At 35.0% G+C, this 19076-nt stretch overlaps 3 protein-coding genes across 3 annotated transcripts; 1 reads left to right on the top strand and 2 right to left on the bottom strand.

Moving 5' to 3' along the window:
- Positions 1-4764: 4764 nt before the first annotated feature.
- On the top strand, positions 4765-8008 carry CPFTSY (signal recognition particle receptor protein, chloroplast (FTSY)). Its single transcript, XM_078317957.1, has 11 exons — positions 4765-5120; positions 5213-5317; positions 5426-5499; positions 5698-5756; positions 6261-6298; positions 6618-6738; positions 6811-6879; positions 7067-7149; positions 7248-7316; positions 7436-7498; positions 7588-8008. Exons 1-11 carry the CDS (start codon positions 4830-4832, stop codon positions 7699-7701), a joined length of 1086 nt encoding a protein of 361 aa, XP_078174083.1. The 5' UTR covers positions 4765-4829; the 3' UTR covers positions 7702-8008.
- A 547-nt stretch (positions 8009-8555) lies between these two features.
- LOC144567780 (bifunctional UDP-glucose 4-epimerase and UDP-xylose 4-epimerase 1-like) lies at positions 8556-13099 on the bottom strand. The gene is made up of 9 exons (XM_078317958.1): positions 12730-13099; positions 11102-11151; positions 10870-11005; positions 10650-10751; positions 10113-10340; positions 9507-9588; positions 9216-9298; positions 9031-9122; positions 8556-8815 (listed from the first exon to the last, which is right to left on the bottom strand). The coding sequence occupies exons 1-9, from the start codon at positions 12913-12915 to the stop codon at positions 8731-8733; spliced, it is 1044 nt and encodes a 347-aa protein (XP_078174084.1). The 5' UTR covers positions 12916-13099; the 3' UTR covers positions 8556-8730.
- A 901-nt stretch (positions 13100-14000) lies between these two features.
- LOC144567778 (uncharacterized) lies at positions 14001-18851 on the bottom strand. Its single transcript, XM_078317956.1, has 3 exons — positions 18262-18851; positions 16586-16734; positions 14001-14381 (listed from the first exon to the last, which is right to left on the bottom strand). The coding sequence occupies exons 1-3, from the start codon at positions 18445-18447 to the stop codon at positions 14243-14245; spliced, it is 474 nt and encodes a 157-aa protein (XP_078174082.1). The 5' UTR covers positions 18448-18851; the 3' UTR covers positions 14001-14242.
- Between the last annotated feature and the right edge of the window lie 225 nt (positions 18852-19076).

Raw genomic sequence — 19076 nt, 5'->3', positions numbered from 1 at the left:
TACCCTGATAAAAAAACTAAACAGTCTGATAAATAAACAATATCTGACAAAATAAGTACCCTGATAAAATAAATTACAGTATCTAGCAGAAACATCTACAAAAGTACGAATACTATAGCCTAATAGTTAGAAGGACTGAACGCCTTTTTCACTTTCTTGACCCTCAGACCATGAATCCGCAATGCAAGTGGCGTACCATTGGGAGAATCATTTGAGTCCTCCGCCTGGACATCCTCTGCATGAACCGGCTTCTGGTGAACCTCCTCAATCTTGGTCGAATGCTGGACTTCAGATCAAATGTTGTAGTTGAAGGATTTCATAATGCGGCAAGGCGATAAATTCAAAATTTTTGACCCTCTTACAAGCATCTACGGATCTACTTTATTATGCTAATTCTATTAAAGCAATTCAAATGTATGCAAATGGATATCTACTCATTCATTCATCACAAATCTATTTAATAAAGGTGATTTGGATATACCTCTACCAAATGTCAATTTGGTAAATAGAGAGAAGTCGAATTCTCTTCTAGATCTCTTGGATACCTTCGTTTGTTGAAACAGCCTCCTAGTGTTCACCTTGAACTAAACAAGGATTAGAAAGACCTTGCTAGAGATCTTAATCTAATCTAAGCTTAGAACCTAGTTAATAACCCTTCTTGTTCTTCTAATAATTTCTCACTAGAGAAACCAATAATATGAGAGGAAGAGGGATGGCGGCTAGGAGGGAGAGGAAGAGAAGGAAAAAATTTCAGAAAATTTCTTGCACATTACTTATTGAATACCTTCTCTACCTCTCCTTATATACAAATATACTAGGGTTTCCATTGTGTAACCTTCATAGTATAATTCTCTTTATTAAAAGAGACAACCCTAACCGCTGCTACAGTGCACGCTACAGTACCAGCCTCAACTCATATTCATTTTGGGTTTTAATAAACTTATGTTATAATAATGTTTTGCACATTATTAATTATGTGTCATGTATATTATACTATATAATATGTACCATATTATACCAAATAATATACATGTACACTTCTCATAAATTTATCTTCGTTCTAAGCAGTCATGATATTTATTTATCACATATATATTATTTCATGTCATATGAAACAATATACATCATATAAATAAAATATCCTTCTTGTTTCTCGTTCAGTTGGTGTGACCTATATGGAGGATCTGTGTTATGTTGGCAATGGCATAAAATATTTTATTACCATAAACTATAAACGGTATTCTAGCTATACATTATAGTTACCCAAATAACATAGATGTAAAGTATCTTTTTTACAATACATGATCCTTTAAAGTAACGTTACAAATAACATTACTTGTGTCCATTCCTTGCCACATGATATTGTGAATAATATACAAAGTCGGACTGTGTCATCTTTGTATTATATTCGTTTCTTGGTCTCTTAAGTAAATTATAAATATATAACTGCACTTCAGTTATATTGCATGCATTATAATTCTACTTTACCAAGGGGCCCATAAAATATCATCACTCATTATAAATGAGGGGCAATGATACTATTGACATATAACTTTCTCCCGCACGAGTTATATACAAGGAACTAATATTTTTATCACCACTTATGATAAGCAGTTTTTAATACTAATTACATTATATACTTCTCATGTGAAAAATAAATACATCTCATATCTTAGAATTTCAAGACACAATGAAAATATTAATGACACTAACATAACTCATATAATATTTTCATTCGTTAGGTCTGTTCAATATATGAAACATTTCATATACTCATGTTATTAAACGATAAGCCTTTATCAACATTTATAGAATTACAATGTACTTTAATCAACATGACAAACTTATCATGGTATATTAGTGTTTCATGCTAATAACCAAGTTTGTGAACATTTTAGAGATTTATATTTGTTATCATATAGAGTTCTATGGTTCAAGACCAAGAGCATCTTCTTGAACACTTCTATAGATAAACATAAATTTCATGGAACAAAATGCATGTAGCATCCAATTCATAAACATAACATGTAAAAGTGATCAACATAAGATAACTTTTAGAACACATATCTAACAGTAGTCTGTCCAGATTCATCATGCATGAAACCAAAAAAGAAAAGCACATCTCACGATACATCAACTCTAGATACTGCCGCTTGATAGCTCTTACCAGGTTTTTCAAAAAAAAAAAAAAAAACTCTAGTTTTTGCCATCTTGCTATCAACACTGTACCTATCATGTCACATACCAGCACGAACACCAGTCTCATTTTTTTAATAATTTAATCCATTTGAAGCAAAAGTTTAAGTCAGTATCCATTTGACCTCGAGCAGATCTAGTGTATTGATCTCGGTAGAGGCAGGGCGGGCACGGATATCACAGGTAGACGGGTATCTCGGGCCGGGTATCCCGAGTATTTTTTTCAAAAACCGTGCCCTGCCTGTCTTATACCCGTGCCCGTTGTACCCTTGAGGGGCAGGGCGGTCCGGTCCAGTTTATTTTATTTTTTTTTTCTGTTTTTTGTTTTTTGTTTTTTGTTTTTTGTTTTTTGTTTTTTGTTTTTTTTCTGTTTTCTGTTTTGACGGGTGGGTCTGGCCGGGTTTGATTTGACCGGACCGGACCCGGTTTGATTTGAATCGGAGGGGGGAAGTTTGTTTGAAAAAATTTGAAATTCAAATTTTAACGGGTAAATGGGTAAGGGTACAAGGGTATACGGGTAAGGGTACACGGGTATACGAGCACGGGTACGGATATACGGGTTCACGGGCACGTGTAAACGGGTAAGGCGGTCAGGGTATAGTCAGGTATTTTCCCTAAATGCTGGATCCGGTCCGTCCTATACCCGTACTCGTGTACCCATGTACCTGCATATACCCTTGGCTCGGGCACGGGTACCCCAAGGCAGCGGGCACGGGCAGACCGGGCATGGGCTGCCCCACTGGGGTGTTGTCAGTACACTAGATCTAGGTATATTCCAAGAGTACTTAGCTACTCTTATCATTTTAAAAAATTTATAATTTAATCCATTTGAAGCAAAAGTTTAAATCAATATCCATTTGACCTCGAGCAGATGTGGGTATACCCCAAGAGTACTTAGCTACTCTTATCATTTTAAAAAATTTATAATTTAATCCATTTGAAGCAAAAGTTTAAGTCAATATCCATTTGACCTCGAGCAGATCTAGGTATACCCCAAGAGTCCTTAGCTACTCTTATCATTTAAAAAAATTTAATCGTACATATTGAAATTTAATTTAATTTTTTATTTTTTGTAGAAATTTTTATATATTTAGTATTCCTTATATATTGCTAATAGTTAGAATTTTATTCAGTATTTGTAAAGGTTTGAATTCAAATTTCAATAACAATTAAATTAACAATACATTATGTATTTTACACTTGTATCTAAATTTTTTAATTCCGTTCCTGCATTTGACGGTCTACAACAAATATTCTGACTTTTCCCGTTGAATCTTTATGTCAGATTTTCAAGAAGGAAGCGTTTGATCTGTTAAACCAACAAACCCAAACAAAATCCAAGACTGATCAAGTGATGAAAACGAATTCTGGTCCTAACCTAAAGAGTGTTTAGATAGGAGATTCAATACTTGGCAGCATAACTTTTGCTGGTAAATGAATTTTAATAGAGGGATGGGTAATTTATGAATTTTGATTTTTGGAGATTTGATGTCGAACATGCTGCTAACAGTTATTTCCCGATCTGGCTTGTTGTTTTACAAATTTCATACCATTATCTGTCTCTTTCCTTTTGTTCTTAGAGATTTTTTTGTTTGTATCAATTTTTATCAATTGACCTTTTTCCCCTTTTGATTTATTCTTTATGTTGATCCAGTTAAAAGGAATATTATGGTGAACCATTTCTGTTATTTCCAAATGCATCTCGATCGTGCTTTATTTGACAAAGTGATGATTGTTGATTGTAACTTTTAATTTAAATTATATATTTCTTATGCTATTAATTTTTTTTTGTCTACATAAATTGTCCGTCGCATCGCGTTGTACATTACTACTTTGCTACTTTGCTAGATAGGTATACATTTATAATTTTATTTTACATGTTTCTCCAAAAAAATTACTATTTATAAGTTCAACATAGATAAATGAGTGAGTCTATGGTACTATGCATATTACGATTTGGCACCGTGTTACGGCTCTATATTCGAGTTTTCAAATCCTAATGGTCGATCCGAACCGTTCATCTTGTCCCCCATATTAATATGTGTTTGGAGACCAAATTTTACATTTTTTGAAATTTTTTTTTACTAATTTTTTAAATTTATTGAAAATCACTGTTTTTGGATGGTCCAGAATTTTCAGATCAAGTGATTTTCTAAATATCTAAAAAAATAGTAAAAAAATTTTAAAAAATGTAAAATTTGGTCTCCAAACACATATTAATATGGAGAACAAGATGAACTGTTCGGATCGACCGTTAGGATTTAAAAACTCGAATATAGAGCCGTAGCACAGTGCCAAATCGTAATATGCATAGTACCATAGATTCACTCCAGAGAAATTTACATCCTGGAAAGGGGAGGTAGCATAATTGACTAAAAAAAAGTCATAGAGTTGTTGTATCTAAAGATCGAGAGTTTGATTTCCTCTCACAACTTCGCAATTTCTGTGAAGGTTTTCAAAAAAAAAAAAAAAAAAAAATTTACATCCTGCTATCCTGGACAGGACTGCCTACTGATTACCCGATCCGATAAATGAATTCAATCCGAAATCAGATTTATTCTCAGTGAAATCCATACTAACCAGAGTAACCCAACTACTCTCCAGTCCCTAATCCATTACACTCGCTGCGCGCCATGGCCGCTGCTACCTCGCGGCTCATTCCCTTCCTCTCCCCCTCCAAACCCCCCGCCACACCTTTTCTCCTCCGGACCGGTTGTCCAGCCGGCCGGTTCAGTTGCGCCGCTACCGGACAGACCGGATTCTTCAGCCGACTCGGCCGGTTGATAAAGGAGAAGGCGAAAAGCGATGTGGAGAAAATATTCTCTGGCTTTTCTAAGACGAGAGAGAATCTAGCGGTTGTTGATGAGCTTCTTCTCTACTGGAACCTCGAAGAAACCGATCGCGTTTTAGATGAACTTGAAGAGGTTATTTTCATAATCTTCACGGTTCAGTGTGGTGCATTCTAAATTGAAATGGATTAAAGAATTAAAGTGAGAGATAACTTGGTAATTCGCAGGCATTATTGGTTTCTGATTTTGGGCCGAAGATTTCTTTTAAAATCGTGGATATACTTAGAGATGATATAAAAGCAGGGAAGCTCAAGTCTGGAGCTGAGATCAAGGTAAAGCTAAACTCATTTGTGGATACAATTGTATGCTTGTGAATGTTTGGCATTTAAATTTTTTGAATTAATATTTCTGAAGTAGGGATATTGTGATTAATTTTGTAGGAAGCACTAAAGAGGAGTGTTCTTCAGTTATTGACGAGCAAAGGAGGCAACACAGAGCTTCAGCTTGGATCCAGGTTTTGCCTCCTAGCTCTTTTGGTGCGTCAATTGTTAGATGTACTGAATTTACACAACATCATAATGGCTGTATTTATTGACTTGAACAAATCACTTGTTGAGCCTTATATGACCTTTCAAATTATTTCAGCGGATCTCACAATCAGGATTATTTATATTCCCTTCTTTAATTTGTAAATTATCTGGTGCAATCCCAGGAAACCAGCAGTAATCATGGTTGTTGGTGTGAATGGTGGTGGAAAAACTACTTCTCTTGGTAATTACTCTTATCGAGTCTTACACAGAGTCCATGTCCCCCTAGGTACCTGAGGTGCAATTTAAAAACATGGATGGCCTAGATTAATTCCAGCTGGGCTAAACTCAATCCGGTGCCTATTGAAACTATAGGGGTTCTGCTTTGAGATTCGTGCCAATTTAAAAGAATGGTCTGGATTTATCACTTGCACCTCTAGTACCTGGGGTGATACAGATTCATCTTGCACATTGGATCTTTTAACATTTTTTTGCCTCGAAATCCATATCAGTTCTTTCTATAATAAAAGCTTATTATGTTGTAAAAGTTATTAGATCAAGTGCTGGCAATATCCAAGATGCTCTTTAAATTGCTTCATACGAAGGCCAAGCTTTTGCAATGTGCTTATTTTCATACTTCTGTAATAAAACCGGTTATGAGTGTATTGTTAGTGAGAGATAGACACAGTTTATGCTTAGAGTAAACCCGAGAGTTGTTACTTTTATCTCTGACATTCAAATTTTGTAGGGAAGCTAGCTCACAGGTTAAAGAATGAAGGTGTTAAGGTGGGGTCTCTTCCTTACCAATCTCTTCATAATTATTTTGGTACCAGAGAACAAACAAATGCACCTTTATATTATTTTCATCTGACAAAATTTTATGGTAAAGTGATGGCAAGAGTCTCGTGTAGTGGATGGGCAACTCAGGCTGAGGTCCAATGTACCAGGTCTATTAAACCCATCCACCTGTAGTGGATCAGAGATTAATGTTGACATGTTTTAGTTTTGTTGCTTTGAGTCGTTTTCTTAGGTGTTATGGCACTGTTTGAGGGTTATTTGGGCATCTTATATTTTTTATTACTGATTATATGTAATAATTGTGTAGGTATTAATGGCGGCTGGAGACACATTCAGAGCAGCAGCCAGCGACCAACTAGAGGTATGGGCCGAGAGAACTGGTTCTGAGATTGTTATGGCCGAGGGCGAAAATGCAAGCGCAAAATCAGGTACACTCACTGAAAGCTGTATTAACAATTGTGCTATGTTTAGCTTTAAATCTAATTCCTATCTCTGCTTAGTTCTTTCGCAGGCTGTGAAAAGAGGGAAGGATGAGAAATATGATGTTGTATTGTGTGACACATCTGGACGTATGTTGTTACATTTATGTTTTTATTTACCACTGCTTTATTTAAATTCTTTTGGGTTTTTTTTATGAAGATCAATTTTGTATTGTTTTATCCATCCCACAGAAAAGTTTAATGTGGAACTTGGAAAAAAGTTGGAATAAGTTTCTTTCCCTTTTCTAATGTGTTTGTTTTTTGTGATTTTGTTAAGGGCTTCATACAAATTATAAGCTAATGGAAGAGTTAATTGCATGCAAAAAAGCTGTTGCTAGAGTCATTCCCGGCGCACCCAATGTATGAATTTTAATTTATTGTTGAAGTCATTCCTGGTGTGTGGTTTGTTAAGAAGTTTGCATTACTTAATTTTAATATTAACCTAATTGTCTACACAGGAGACTTTAATGGTATTGGATGGGACAACTGGTCTAAATATGCTCCAGCAGGCAAGAGAGTTCAATGAGGTATTTGCATCATTGCCAAGTATCCATTCTTTCTTCAGTAATAATCTTTGCTCGTAGTAGATTTCTTGCAGTAAACTGATTCAAATATTTTTGAATATATGGATTATATTTCACTACAGGTAGTTGGAGTGACAGGATTTATCCTAACAAAGCTTGATGGCACTGCCCGTGGCGGATGTGTTGTAAGCTCTCCTAAACCATTGGCTGTCCTATTACAGTCTTTATTAACCTTTAGATGAGCTGGTGATTGAAGAGTTGATTTCATTTTCAGGTAAGTGTGGTAGATGAGCTTGGTATACCTGTAAAGTTTGTAGGAGTTGGTGAAGGCTTAGATGACCTTCAGCCATTTGATGCCGAGGCCTTTGTTGATGCTATATTCCCTTGAGATTTTGTAGTATCTGAATTTTCACTTTCCCTAGAATTTGTGTTTTGTAAATTTCTTTTCCTTTTAGATGAGTTCCGGTCCCAAGTTTTTACCTTAGATGGCAGACACTTTTTTGTGGATAGTACCTTGAATTAACCCAACATTGAAAACAAATTCCCCCAAACGTTCTCTCTTTGGTGTACTGCTTTGACAAGGCAACAGCCAACAAGGTTCATTATAGTTCTACTGTTGGGTTTCTGTAATTGTGGGAACAACAATTGGTTTCCCGTTATTGAAAAGCACAATTTGATATCAAAACTGCTAGAAAGCATCTCTAACAGCTTGTGTTCAACTGAGCCTTTTAATCTACAAATCTGCAAAACTCTTTTGAGCAATTATAAGTCCTCAAATTCCTTTCTTTTTTTTTTTCTTAAGACATTCAGGGTAATGCTTTGTTTTAGCAAATAGTTTGTAATCCAAATCCATCTCATGGTGACTTTGGCCAATTCTTGTCTAAGTCGACCTCTTAGGGTCAAAACGTGAAGAAAGCATACAAGTTGCTACAAAAAAAAAATGCAAAATTTGTATATTTAACTAGTTAAGACCAATAATAGGTCAGAAGCATCAACACCGAATCTTTTAACAAATATCTTGTATATTGCCTGATACAACCCGATATTCTTCCAGATGTTCTAGGCTGAATACAGCAACTATATTTTCATTCGAGAAATACTGTCAAGTGTCAACTAATTACAGGAGAGAAATTTCAAGTGGCAAAAGACAGAATGAAGTGGGTTGGTTTATATTCTAGAAAAGCAATTTTTTCCAATAGTAGCATAAATATTAAGAATTGTTTTATAAACACAGTTAAAAGGTAAACACTTATTTTTTTTTTCTATTGCACACTTGAAGGTTACACAATTTAAGCTCTTTAGATTATAATCTTTTCTCTAGAAGGCCCCATTTGATCATCATGTGTAATTGATATAATAGAAAGCTCTGACCACCTCTCCAGTCATTCTGTCTAATGGACACTGATCACAATTCCTTTCATGGCTGGGGGCAGTAACCGTAGGGATTTTTACTCGCCCAATTCCACTGATCCCGACACATTTCCTCTATGCCATAGCTTGCACTGCAATCAATTTTCCATTGTAAAGCCCGATCAACTGTAATTGTATCAGGACTACCTACCAGCTTGCTCATATTTATACCAGCCAATCCGAGACAACTAATTTAAGACCCACTTCGCACATAGTTTACAAGGAAAAAACAATAATGGATAGACTGGTAATGGTTGGGAAGCCCTCACAGTAAATGCATCAAATATAATGGGGTAAAATAATTTACCTCCAACCTAACTCTTTTCGGGCCTTCTCAATTGATGAATAAACTTCGGTAGCATCACCAGATCTCCTAGGGCACAGTTTGATAGGAATTTTCTGGTCATTTGAACAAGATGGAAAATCAATTAATGGAAAAGCATAAAAATATCAACTGTGTTTTTTTCGTTCTGGAAAAAAAAAAAAGGCCACCTTGCCAGATGCCTTTTCAAATGCCGAAACCATTTCAAGCACTGATGTACCATGTCCTGTCCCCAAGTTGTATGCAACACAGCCTAGAATTATCACAAGAGCATAATAGTCTTAGAATGTGATATTATACTATATATTAGGGGAGACGGGATCAGTGGAATTGGGCGAGTAAAAAGGGAATTTGTCCTCTCTTTTTTTCTGATGCTAAGTCCTCATTGACATCTTACAACTTATTTTAATAAAAATATAGGCAGCCACTGCCTTCCTTTAAAAAGAGAGAGAGAGAGAGACCACTATCTTCTGAATCAAAAAGTTTTCTTAGAGCTGCAAGGTGTCCATCTGCCAAATCCATGACATGAATGTAATCTCGAATCTGCTCATGGTAAAGAAAACATATTACTGTGTGATTTACAAGTGTGTTTTTTTTTTTTTTGTGAAGAAGAATATTAGTGAATTACAAATGTTTAGTGGAGCTGTATTACAATCAAGGTTTACAGAAGCACACAATGAAAACTCGACAATTTATATACAAAATTATTTTATTTTTTTCCTTTTTTGGGGGTGTATGTGTGAAGGATTTTAGGGTTATGTTTCCAAGTAGCCAGTTTGTTATACCTTTCTCACAATTTCCTTCTTTTTATGAGTATTTCCCTAAATTAGTCTGTTCAATATGAGAATGACATAAATATTATGCGTGCTCTGCTATTCTGAAGATGAAAATTAAATTTTGATGGGTTCGAAGGTGCCATGGTGGGGTTGTGGTATGTTAGCGATTGGTCTTTATTGATTATTTACCAGCACCAAGTAGAGCAATCTGTAATAACATGAATATCTATCTATATGTTACTTAATTGGAACTGGTTACATAGGAACATGACCAAAATAATGTTTACTTACCGCACTTCCATCCCTGGTTGGGTAATCATGGCCATACACATTCAAGTGAGGCAATCTACCAACCGACACTTGCTGTATATAAGGCATGAGATTATTGGGAATTCCCTTTGGATCCTCTCCAATTTTGCCACTCTCATGTGCTCCAACAGGGTTGAAGTATCTTAGTAATATGATGCTCCACTGGGGATCTGCTTTTTGTATATCACGAGCTATCTCCTCAAGGTAAAGCTGTTATAAAAAAAAATGGTTGATTTTAAGTAAAACTAATTAATAATTTTAAAATAAAACTCCACATACAAAAACGAATGTTTTCCTTTTATGCCGGATGGAATAAGGATATATATGGAAGGTAATAAAGTTCTTCAACGCTCTTGATATCATAAAATTCTAAGCAATCTTAAGAGTAAAGTGCTGAATTTACCAAAATTGCATCTGTAGGCATTTTTTTTATTTTTTGACAAAACTACATTCTTTGTCTGCTTTTCATAATTGTTTCTATTCAAAATATTTTTTAAAAGGCATCCGTAAAAATAATACCTTCGTTCTTCCATATGGATTCATGGCTTTAAGCTCAAAGTCTTCAACGCATGGGATTTTCTCGGGTTGACCATACACAGTGGCAGAAGAAGAAAATACCATCTGTACAAAGTAGCACAAGAGAACGAACATTGTATCAATATTAATCCAGGAGATTGGTATAAACATACATTAGTGCTGCCGTGCTGGCTATAGCATAAGAACAAAATGTTCAACGAACCTTCTTACAACCATGTTTTGCCATTGCCTCGTACAAGTTTATGGTACCGATTAAATTGTTGTTGTAGTAGAGCAATGGATTCAGAACACTTTCTCCTACAGCCTTTAATCCAGCAAAATGTACTACAGCGTCATAGCTACAGTTTCCAAAATTACAGTTGAAACATAATTATGATCATGGGAAACATATCAGTGAAAATAATAATATCTCCTACTGAGGATGTGCATTTTACCTTTGAACTGAAAACACCTTTTCCAGGTCTTCTTTATTCCTGAGGTCACCCTTCAAAACAGAAAATATTTCATTGTGCAATATGTGAGAGAATACAGAGCATAAGCTCACAAAATTCTATGCTTCAGTAAGATGGTGAAAGCTTTGCTAGGAAAATAGTTTTTGAAACAAGATATGGTAGATTGCTTTAAAGTTTAAACTGTTTGGTTCTGTTTCATAAAGTCGTGTTTCCAAAATTAATCTTCAAAATGCAAATGGTTTAATACCTCAACTATGAAGTGAATAAGTACTACAATGAATTTCAGAAGTTGATGGGCTTAAATTTTGCATGATAGGTTTCTGATATATATTCACTTATTACTAAAAATAAATTGTTCAATCTTCCAATTTAGTTAGTTCAGGGACTAATTTCTGTTTTTTTTTTCTAAAGTAAAGAACAGGACTAATTTTAACACCAGGAACCAAGCAAGCCGTGTTTCCTATTTAAAGTAAATCCACATTGTTCTTCTAAGTTCCCATTTCCAAATAAAACAGAAAAACGACAAATCAGTTTTACCTGAAATCTGTATTCCTTAATCCTTGTTTGTCCCGTTTTTTGTTAAACACTCCCTAACCTAATTTGCTTATTTTTATTTGGGGTGTCAATGAGTATAGTACGGATAGGATGGAGAAATTTTCATACCATACTAATTTAAAATTAGTCTTACGTACTCTACATTTACTCATTAAATATTAGCTTACTCATACCTTATCCTTACCTTTTAAGATAACGGATAATGAAACAAATAATGATAGTTAGTGAATAAATTCATAGCATATACAATTTAATAAAAAATATAACAAATATATATATTAAATACATCATGTACCTAATATCACAAAATATAAAAAAAAATTATATTTGTGATCCCATTATTTAAAAGATCTAAACTATCAATTAAATGAAATGATAAAGTATTGTAAAATTCAATATGTCATAAATTATTAATCAGAAAACTATATAAAATGTTGGATAAGGATAAGTTAATTCTATGATAAATTATTAAATAAAAAATTATATAAAATGTAATATAAATCAATTCAATTATAATAATAAAATTATATAGTTATTGGATAAAAAAAATATTTATATATAATTTTATATTATTTATTTATGGAGATAACATGTATGAAATCGAAATAGCTCTTATCCATATCCTTAATCAATAAACTAATGAAAAAAAATTCTTATCCATACCTAATAATAGAGGCGGAACCGAATTTTCAAACTATGAAAATCAAATATAAATGGGATCAATTATAAAAATTTTAAGTTGCAAATAAGGTCAATTTTATAATAGTCATAGCATACTTTAAAATATATAAGAAATCACATATAAACATAAAATTTTGAAAATCAATGGGATCAATTAATCTCCATTTAATCCAACTAAATCCGCCCGTCTAATAAGCTAACGGATAAAAACATTATCCATGCCCCCTCATTGAATCGAATATGGTACGGGTCGGTAAACAGTTAAAATGGTATCATTACACCCCCTAATTGTTAAACATTGCACTGCCTTATGTACCAAATAGAATTTCCATACAACGGAGAGAACAGAGAAGAGAGTCGGAGAAAGTACATACAAGGAAGAACTGGAGATGACTTGAGAGCTCCGGTCCGGCAAGGTGGCGGACACGATCAACGGCCTCAGGCACAGAGTTATCAAGGTTGTCGATGATGGACACGTGGAAGCCCCCCTTGAGCAACTGAAGAACCGTGTGAGTCCCGATAAACCCAGCCCCACCCGTTACTAGTACGCTCTTGGCCATCTCTCACCTGAGAAAAGAATCGGAATAGATGGACCTGGAATGAGAATAAGGATATATCGAGGGTTTATGCTTTATATAGAGGTTTGGGAATCGGTGAGTTGAGCGGATCGAGAAAGTTAAAACAAAGGCAACGCTATTTTGGTTTGTTCTTATTTTTGGAATTCGGATTATTGCGGGATAAGTTCTGTTTTTTGGAATTGTGACCTGATTCAAAACTTCCATCTCTCCCACAGAGCCCAACCGTGTCGGGAGTGGCTGCCACACAGGCCCCACTAAAATCTCAATTTTTCCCTCTCATATATGAGCGTCTCGCAAGTTTTCCCTCTCATATATGAGCGTCTCGCAAGTCGCCACACGGTGCGATAAAGAAGTAGGGATGGCTTGATGGTCACACCATAGATAATGTTTGTGGATTGTATTGTGTTGTGTTTGTTGCGAAAAATCATTGCGGGACCCGATTTCTGGTACCTGTTTTCCTGATTTTCTGTGCCCTTTGGCATAATGAGTTTGCTTGTGGTTTTACTTTTATGCATCGAGAAAGAAAACTCATCAACAAGACTAGAATAACCAGATGAGGAACTAGATTGACCCGGCCTCATTTTCAGATATTATTCTGATCAATTTAACCAATTTCTATTAGTTAACTCGCTTCAAAAAGATAGTAACGTTCTACTAATGCATTTATGGGAGAACATTTTACCATAAAAAAAAAATATTTAAGGTGTTTTCTTTTTAGGCCGAAAGAAAGTGTAAAGAAGTTGGTAAGTTGGTTGAAGTTGTATGATCACTCCATTGATTTTCATTCACTCAGCTCCATGCTGCTGCCATCAGCCCATCACAAAGTTTCATATTAAAGAAAAAGAAAAATTATAATAGGTTGGTATGTCCCAGCTTACATGAGCCTATGATCCAGGTGCTATTGGATTTGGTATCTGATAAACAACCGCACTTTAGTACCTTTTTCAAATAATGAGAAACAGTAAAACAGTGCAAATTTAGACTCCTACAAAGCAGCACTTCGATAAGTCTTACCTTTACAGTACCTTGTTTGGAGAGTGATGCCATACGAAAACACACAAATGGAATTTTGTGACAAGTATTCTTAGCTCCAAGTTAAAATGCAACAATGTAAAACTCGAGAAGGATGGTAAACAATAGGCTCATGCTTTTGTTTATTCCCATAAAACATAGTGATGGTAAGAATAAAATATATGGATCACATAAGCCTCCACAACCCACATAAATTACAATCCAAATCTACTATCCTTAAAGCTAAAGAGATGAGATATATGATGATTATTCACGTGTGATACTTGTTGTTGCCCGGTCAGTTGCCAGCATTGATACCGAAGATACGAACTCTGTGCATGTTTGGAAACTTGGCTACTACCAATACAAAAACAGCGAGTGTGTTCAAGATGAGCATTGGTTGTTGGTAATCTGTTGTATGGGATGCAATCAGGTACCTGCATGATCACAAGAAATAAGGAGGAAGAAAAAACAGTCAGACATAGAAGCGAGCATGATCACATCTGATGCACGTTTAAAATGCTGGATTTTGGTTAAACCTGATGGATTCTGGTACCAGTATGTTCAGGCTAGGTATTTTAGTACCTCTACTGGTATACCAGTTATGCAGACTTTCAGATTGTTATTTTTTCAGTTATTTAAATTCTAACTTATTGCCTCTATCCATAGATCATTGAATCTAGTTGTGCTATGGTGTGTTGCAAAGCATCAATGCACAGATCCCTTGCAGTTAAAATTTGGCTTTCAAAATTTGAGTGCTGATGCGAGCTGTCTAATGAATTTCTCCTTATCTGAGATTATAGTACAGAAGTCCTAAAATAATACAAAATTGATATCCTACAAAATTTCGATATGTATATCACATTGGGGGGCTGAGATTGGTCATTTAAACTTAAAAATCAAGATTTAAAAGCAATGCAACAGCACATTGGTGTGCTTTGCTAAGCACCATAGCACACTTATCGAATCTATATCAAGATAAGTTTGGAATTTTGTTACTTTTTTGGACAGAAAAAGAATAGCGAATGGACAGTTCAGAATTCTTGAAACCAACAAGTTTTGTCCTTATCCTAAAAAATAGTACAGAAGTCCTTAAAAAAATATAAATTTGATGTCCTGCAAAACTTTGATATGTAGATCATATTGAGTGGCTCAGATTGGTCATTCAACCTTAAAAATTGAGATTTGAATGCAACACACCAGCACATTGGTGCTTTGCAAAGCATGTTGGACAACATACTGAATCCAAATTGAGATAATTCAGACTTAATTTCAAAATCGAGGAACAAAAGAATCGACAGCAACCTCAACATGACAAAAACAGGTTTGACCTGGGATAAAATCATATCCGACTCTCTTGTTTGCTACTTCAGATTTGATGTTCCTGATTTTTACAAGCTCTAAGAGATAGGGTTCTATGCTACCAATCTTAACCTAAAATGGTACAGATTTATAGAAAATGGCTTTTGTAGTATCAGTTATCAAGAGAAAAGTTGCAAATGGCCCCTAATTATATCCACAAGAAAGCACAATATCTTGCCTTTCTTATATTGGCAAAAGGCCCTTGCATTATTTGAGAACTAAAAAAGGATGGCACTTCCAACAATTGTATTGTTAATAACTCCTTGACCAGTTTGTCCACAACTGACAAGGATAATAACAATTAAATGATAGAAGCTAATTATGATTAATGAATAACCATCCATCACTCAAAGAAATTATCTTTTTAATCTTTTGCATCAATGTATATTTAAATAAAACCTCAGTGTTAAATAATTTTCAGATTGTTTCCTAATTATTTTTGTTTAAACATAAAATGGACAGTGTTATAGAGTAAATAGCAGCAGCTACTAAATAATGCAGTAGTAGGTACCTTTATCAAATTTAACCAACAAAAATTGCAAAGCTACTAAAAAAAGAAAAATTGGACTCTCCTAATAGCAGAATTTTGTTTATCTTTGGCAAAGCTCTCATCACATGATTACTAATTTGTGCCTATTGCACTTGAATTGAAATAATTTACAAGTTTCTTCATCCAAACAAATGACATGATTACTAATTTTGTTTATCTTTGGCAAAGCTCTCATCACATGATTACTAATTTGTGCCTATTGCACTTGAATTGAAATAATTTACAAGTTTCTTCATCCAAACAAATGACTCCTATACTGCACAGCCAGTGACACTAGTTTTCATAAATTTTGCACATGAATTTGTATACAATTAAGCTATAACTTGATCGGACATTGCTTTAGCTAACAAGAGTAAGGGTTTATCTCAACAACTATAATGCCATGTCTAACTTGATCAAGAGTTACCACAGCCACATTACCAAGAGAGTAAACGTGAACTTATACAGGACAACTTTTAAAAAAAAAACATAATGAAGAAAGAATCAAAGCTAAACACACATGTTATATGTTAACAGTGTATAGTATTGCCAAAGTACATACCCGTGCATGATCTAATCGCTAACCATCATTCCCATGTTCCAACAGAATCATACTTTTATTAGGGTAATTGAGGACTAAACCCCAATTAAGCAACACTCAATTTTCTCATAATGCATGTAAGTACGAAAAATGAAAATAAGAACAAGTAATAATAATTTGGATGTCACACATTAGTTGGTAATACTTACAGGACAACAGGTACAAGAGTCAGGAACTTCCTATTGCGGGTAAGTTGTTTTCCGTTATCCATCTGCTCCCACCAAGTCAGGGCGTTGTAGATTCCTTGGTCCTCCGCAAATGGAGTACCCTTCTTCCAGTGAAAGAAGTGATATGTCACCTAAATGAATATTACAGAAAAACAGTGGTCAAAAGCAACAAAATATCAGATAAGAATAAAACTGTGCATGTAATGCAACAAATAACTCAGTCAAAGTATCATTTTTCTAGAATGCAAAGGGCAAATTGATCTCTGCCTCTCTAATAATACAGCCTTCCCCTACTTCAGAAAAAAGTAATACAATCTTCCCAGAATCAGAGAATGTTAACTATCTTAATAAGAATAAACTAACTTAATTGACGCTTAATTACTTGTCAAATGAAAAACTATGATTATGTTTTGGTTATATAATATTGCATCCGCTATCTTGTAATTAAAAAAAAAAAAGTTAAATTAGTCCATTCTTCGGTTTCTTTATCACCATTAAATATGCAATTCGCAGGGCTTCAACAATGCTTGTCAGGTTATAGAATTCTTATCTAGTTCTTTCGACTTATTTCTTCAACCACATATACACCAGGATTTAATTACTAACTCATAGTTGTAACGATTGTAGCACCACTGCTCTATCTCACAAGTAAAATCTACTGACTGCATCTCAACTAAGACTTCTATCCAAGAAATCTGAGGACTTGAGTAAATTGCCTCAACTATGGTTATGAGGTCGCCACCAAGTACCAGGACAAATAATCAATTGGAATGAGGCCCAGAAAAGGATCTATCTTATCAAGTCACTAAAATTAAAGACCGGTACTGCACCCAATTTGTATTTTCCCTATCATTCCTATTTTAACTTTAGCTTTAATATTGTAATATCCAATTTTCAAGTGACAAATCATGACGATTGATGTTGTGTTACATCATAAATTATACAACAATGCTGAAAGTTTAAAGCTTGTAATAGTTTTTTCGATCTCTTGATCTTGTAATGATCAAACTCTAACATTAATGTATTAGTGTGGCATAGAACAAGATCAACCCTTTGAATATATCATTTGGAATTTGGAAACTGAATTGTTAATACCAAATTTTAAAGTGAGCATGCTGAGACACAGGAAAGGTAGGAAATAATTGGGAAACCTCCTGAAGTTAAAAGAGTTTAAATAGAGTCTTCGATTCCCTCAATAAAAGAACTGGTAACATCATTGTATAGCAAAGAAATCAAATATTGCTCTAAGAAAAGGCATAAAAGGAGCCCGGTGAGCTGAGATTTGAGTCTGTTTTACTTCATCTCTAATTCTTTAATATATCCCAGTTTGAGATCAGGTCTAACCTACCTTGGTTAAAGCCTCTAAATTACCGCTCATCTACCAGTTCATTCCACAAATAACAACAAACATCAATGCTTAATAGTAGGAAAGAATATACAATGGGGTTTACAGGTGAACAATGGCTAAATCAACAATTGTAGCAAACTATATATTATTCTACCACTGTTTAAGTGATTTCCTCAACAATTAGGTCGAAAAATCCTATCACTAAAAACATAACAATTAACAAATCTGGAATCCCATTCATCTCAACCCTCAAATTGACCAAAACCCAGAAAAATATATGAAATATACGAATCAGGAATGTGGCACACACCGCAAAATGGAAGAGGTTGACGACGGTCCACGCGGCACCTGGTGTGCATCCAAAGACCGAGAGCACGAGGAGCCAGGAGAAGAAGAGGATGGCGATGTAGGTGGTCCATACACCGGGGTACATGAACCACTCCGTATTCTTGTTCAGATCCACCGGCGGCTTCGCCTCCACGTACAATTTCCCCATTATGCTCCTTTTGTAATTTCCAATCTAGTTTTCGATTTAGAAAAATACAGAGGGATGCTTCGCTCCAGAGGGACGAAGAAGGTACAATTGGAATTTAAAGAAACAAAGAGAGAGAGAGGAGAGAATGGGGCCGGGTTAAGGGTCCGTTTATGCTGCTATCATTTAATGAATTCGGTCAAGGTATTTAGTACTCCTTTGGAGGGCGCGGCGCAGAGAAAAACATCCATAATGAACCAGGAGCATATCACTTGTGAACCGAAAGTGTTAAATGAATTTAAGCGAAGGATGTGTGTGCGGTGTAAGAAGTTAGCTTACACCGAGAGGAACCAGTAGAAATTTATACAGGATCGGCCGTGTCGGAGCGGTTGCGATCGGGGTAAAAGGAGACGGGCGGAAATATTTTTCGGCTTTGTTACTCTCCAGTTAAGATCGATCGATTAGTAATGGAGGAGTATGTGATGGTTAGACCGTCTGATTAACATCTAACGGTTACGATGAGCTCTATCCCCCTGGTTGACCGGAAGCTTGATCTCGTTGATTTTTTTTTTCTGCGAGTTCAGTCTAGTCTATAGTCTCTGTCTTTGTTCTTCGGTCAAATTAGGACGGCTTAATTTAGTTTGTAAAAGTAC

This window comes from Carex rostrata, chromosome 16 (genome assembly GCF_964058835.1).
Source record: "Carex rostrata chromosome 16, lpCarRost1.2, whole genome shotgun sequence".
Classification (NCBI taxonomy): Eukaryota; Viridiplantae; Streptophyta; class Magnoliopsida; order Poales; family Cyperaceae; genus Carex; species Carex rostrata.
The sequence above is the reverse complement of the archived record's forward strand: the minus strand, read 5'-3'. Positions and strand labels throughout refer to the sequence as shown.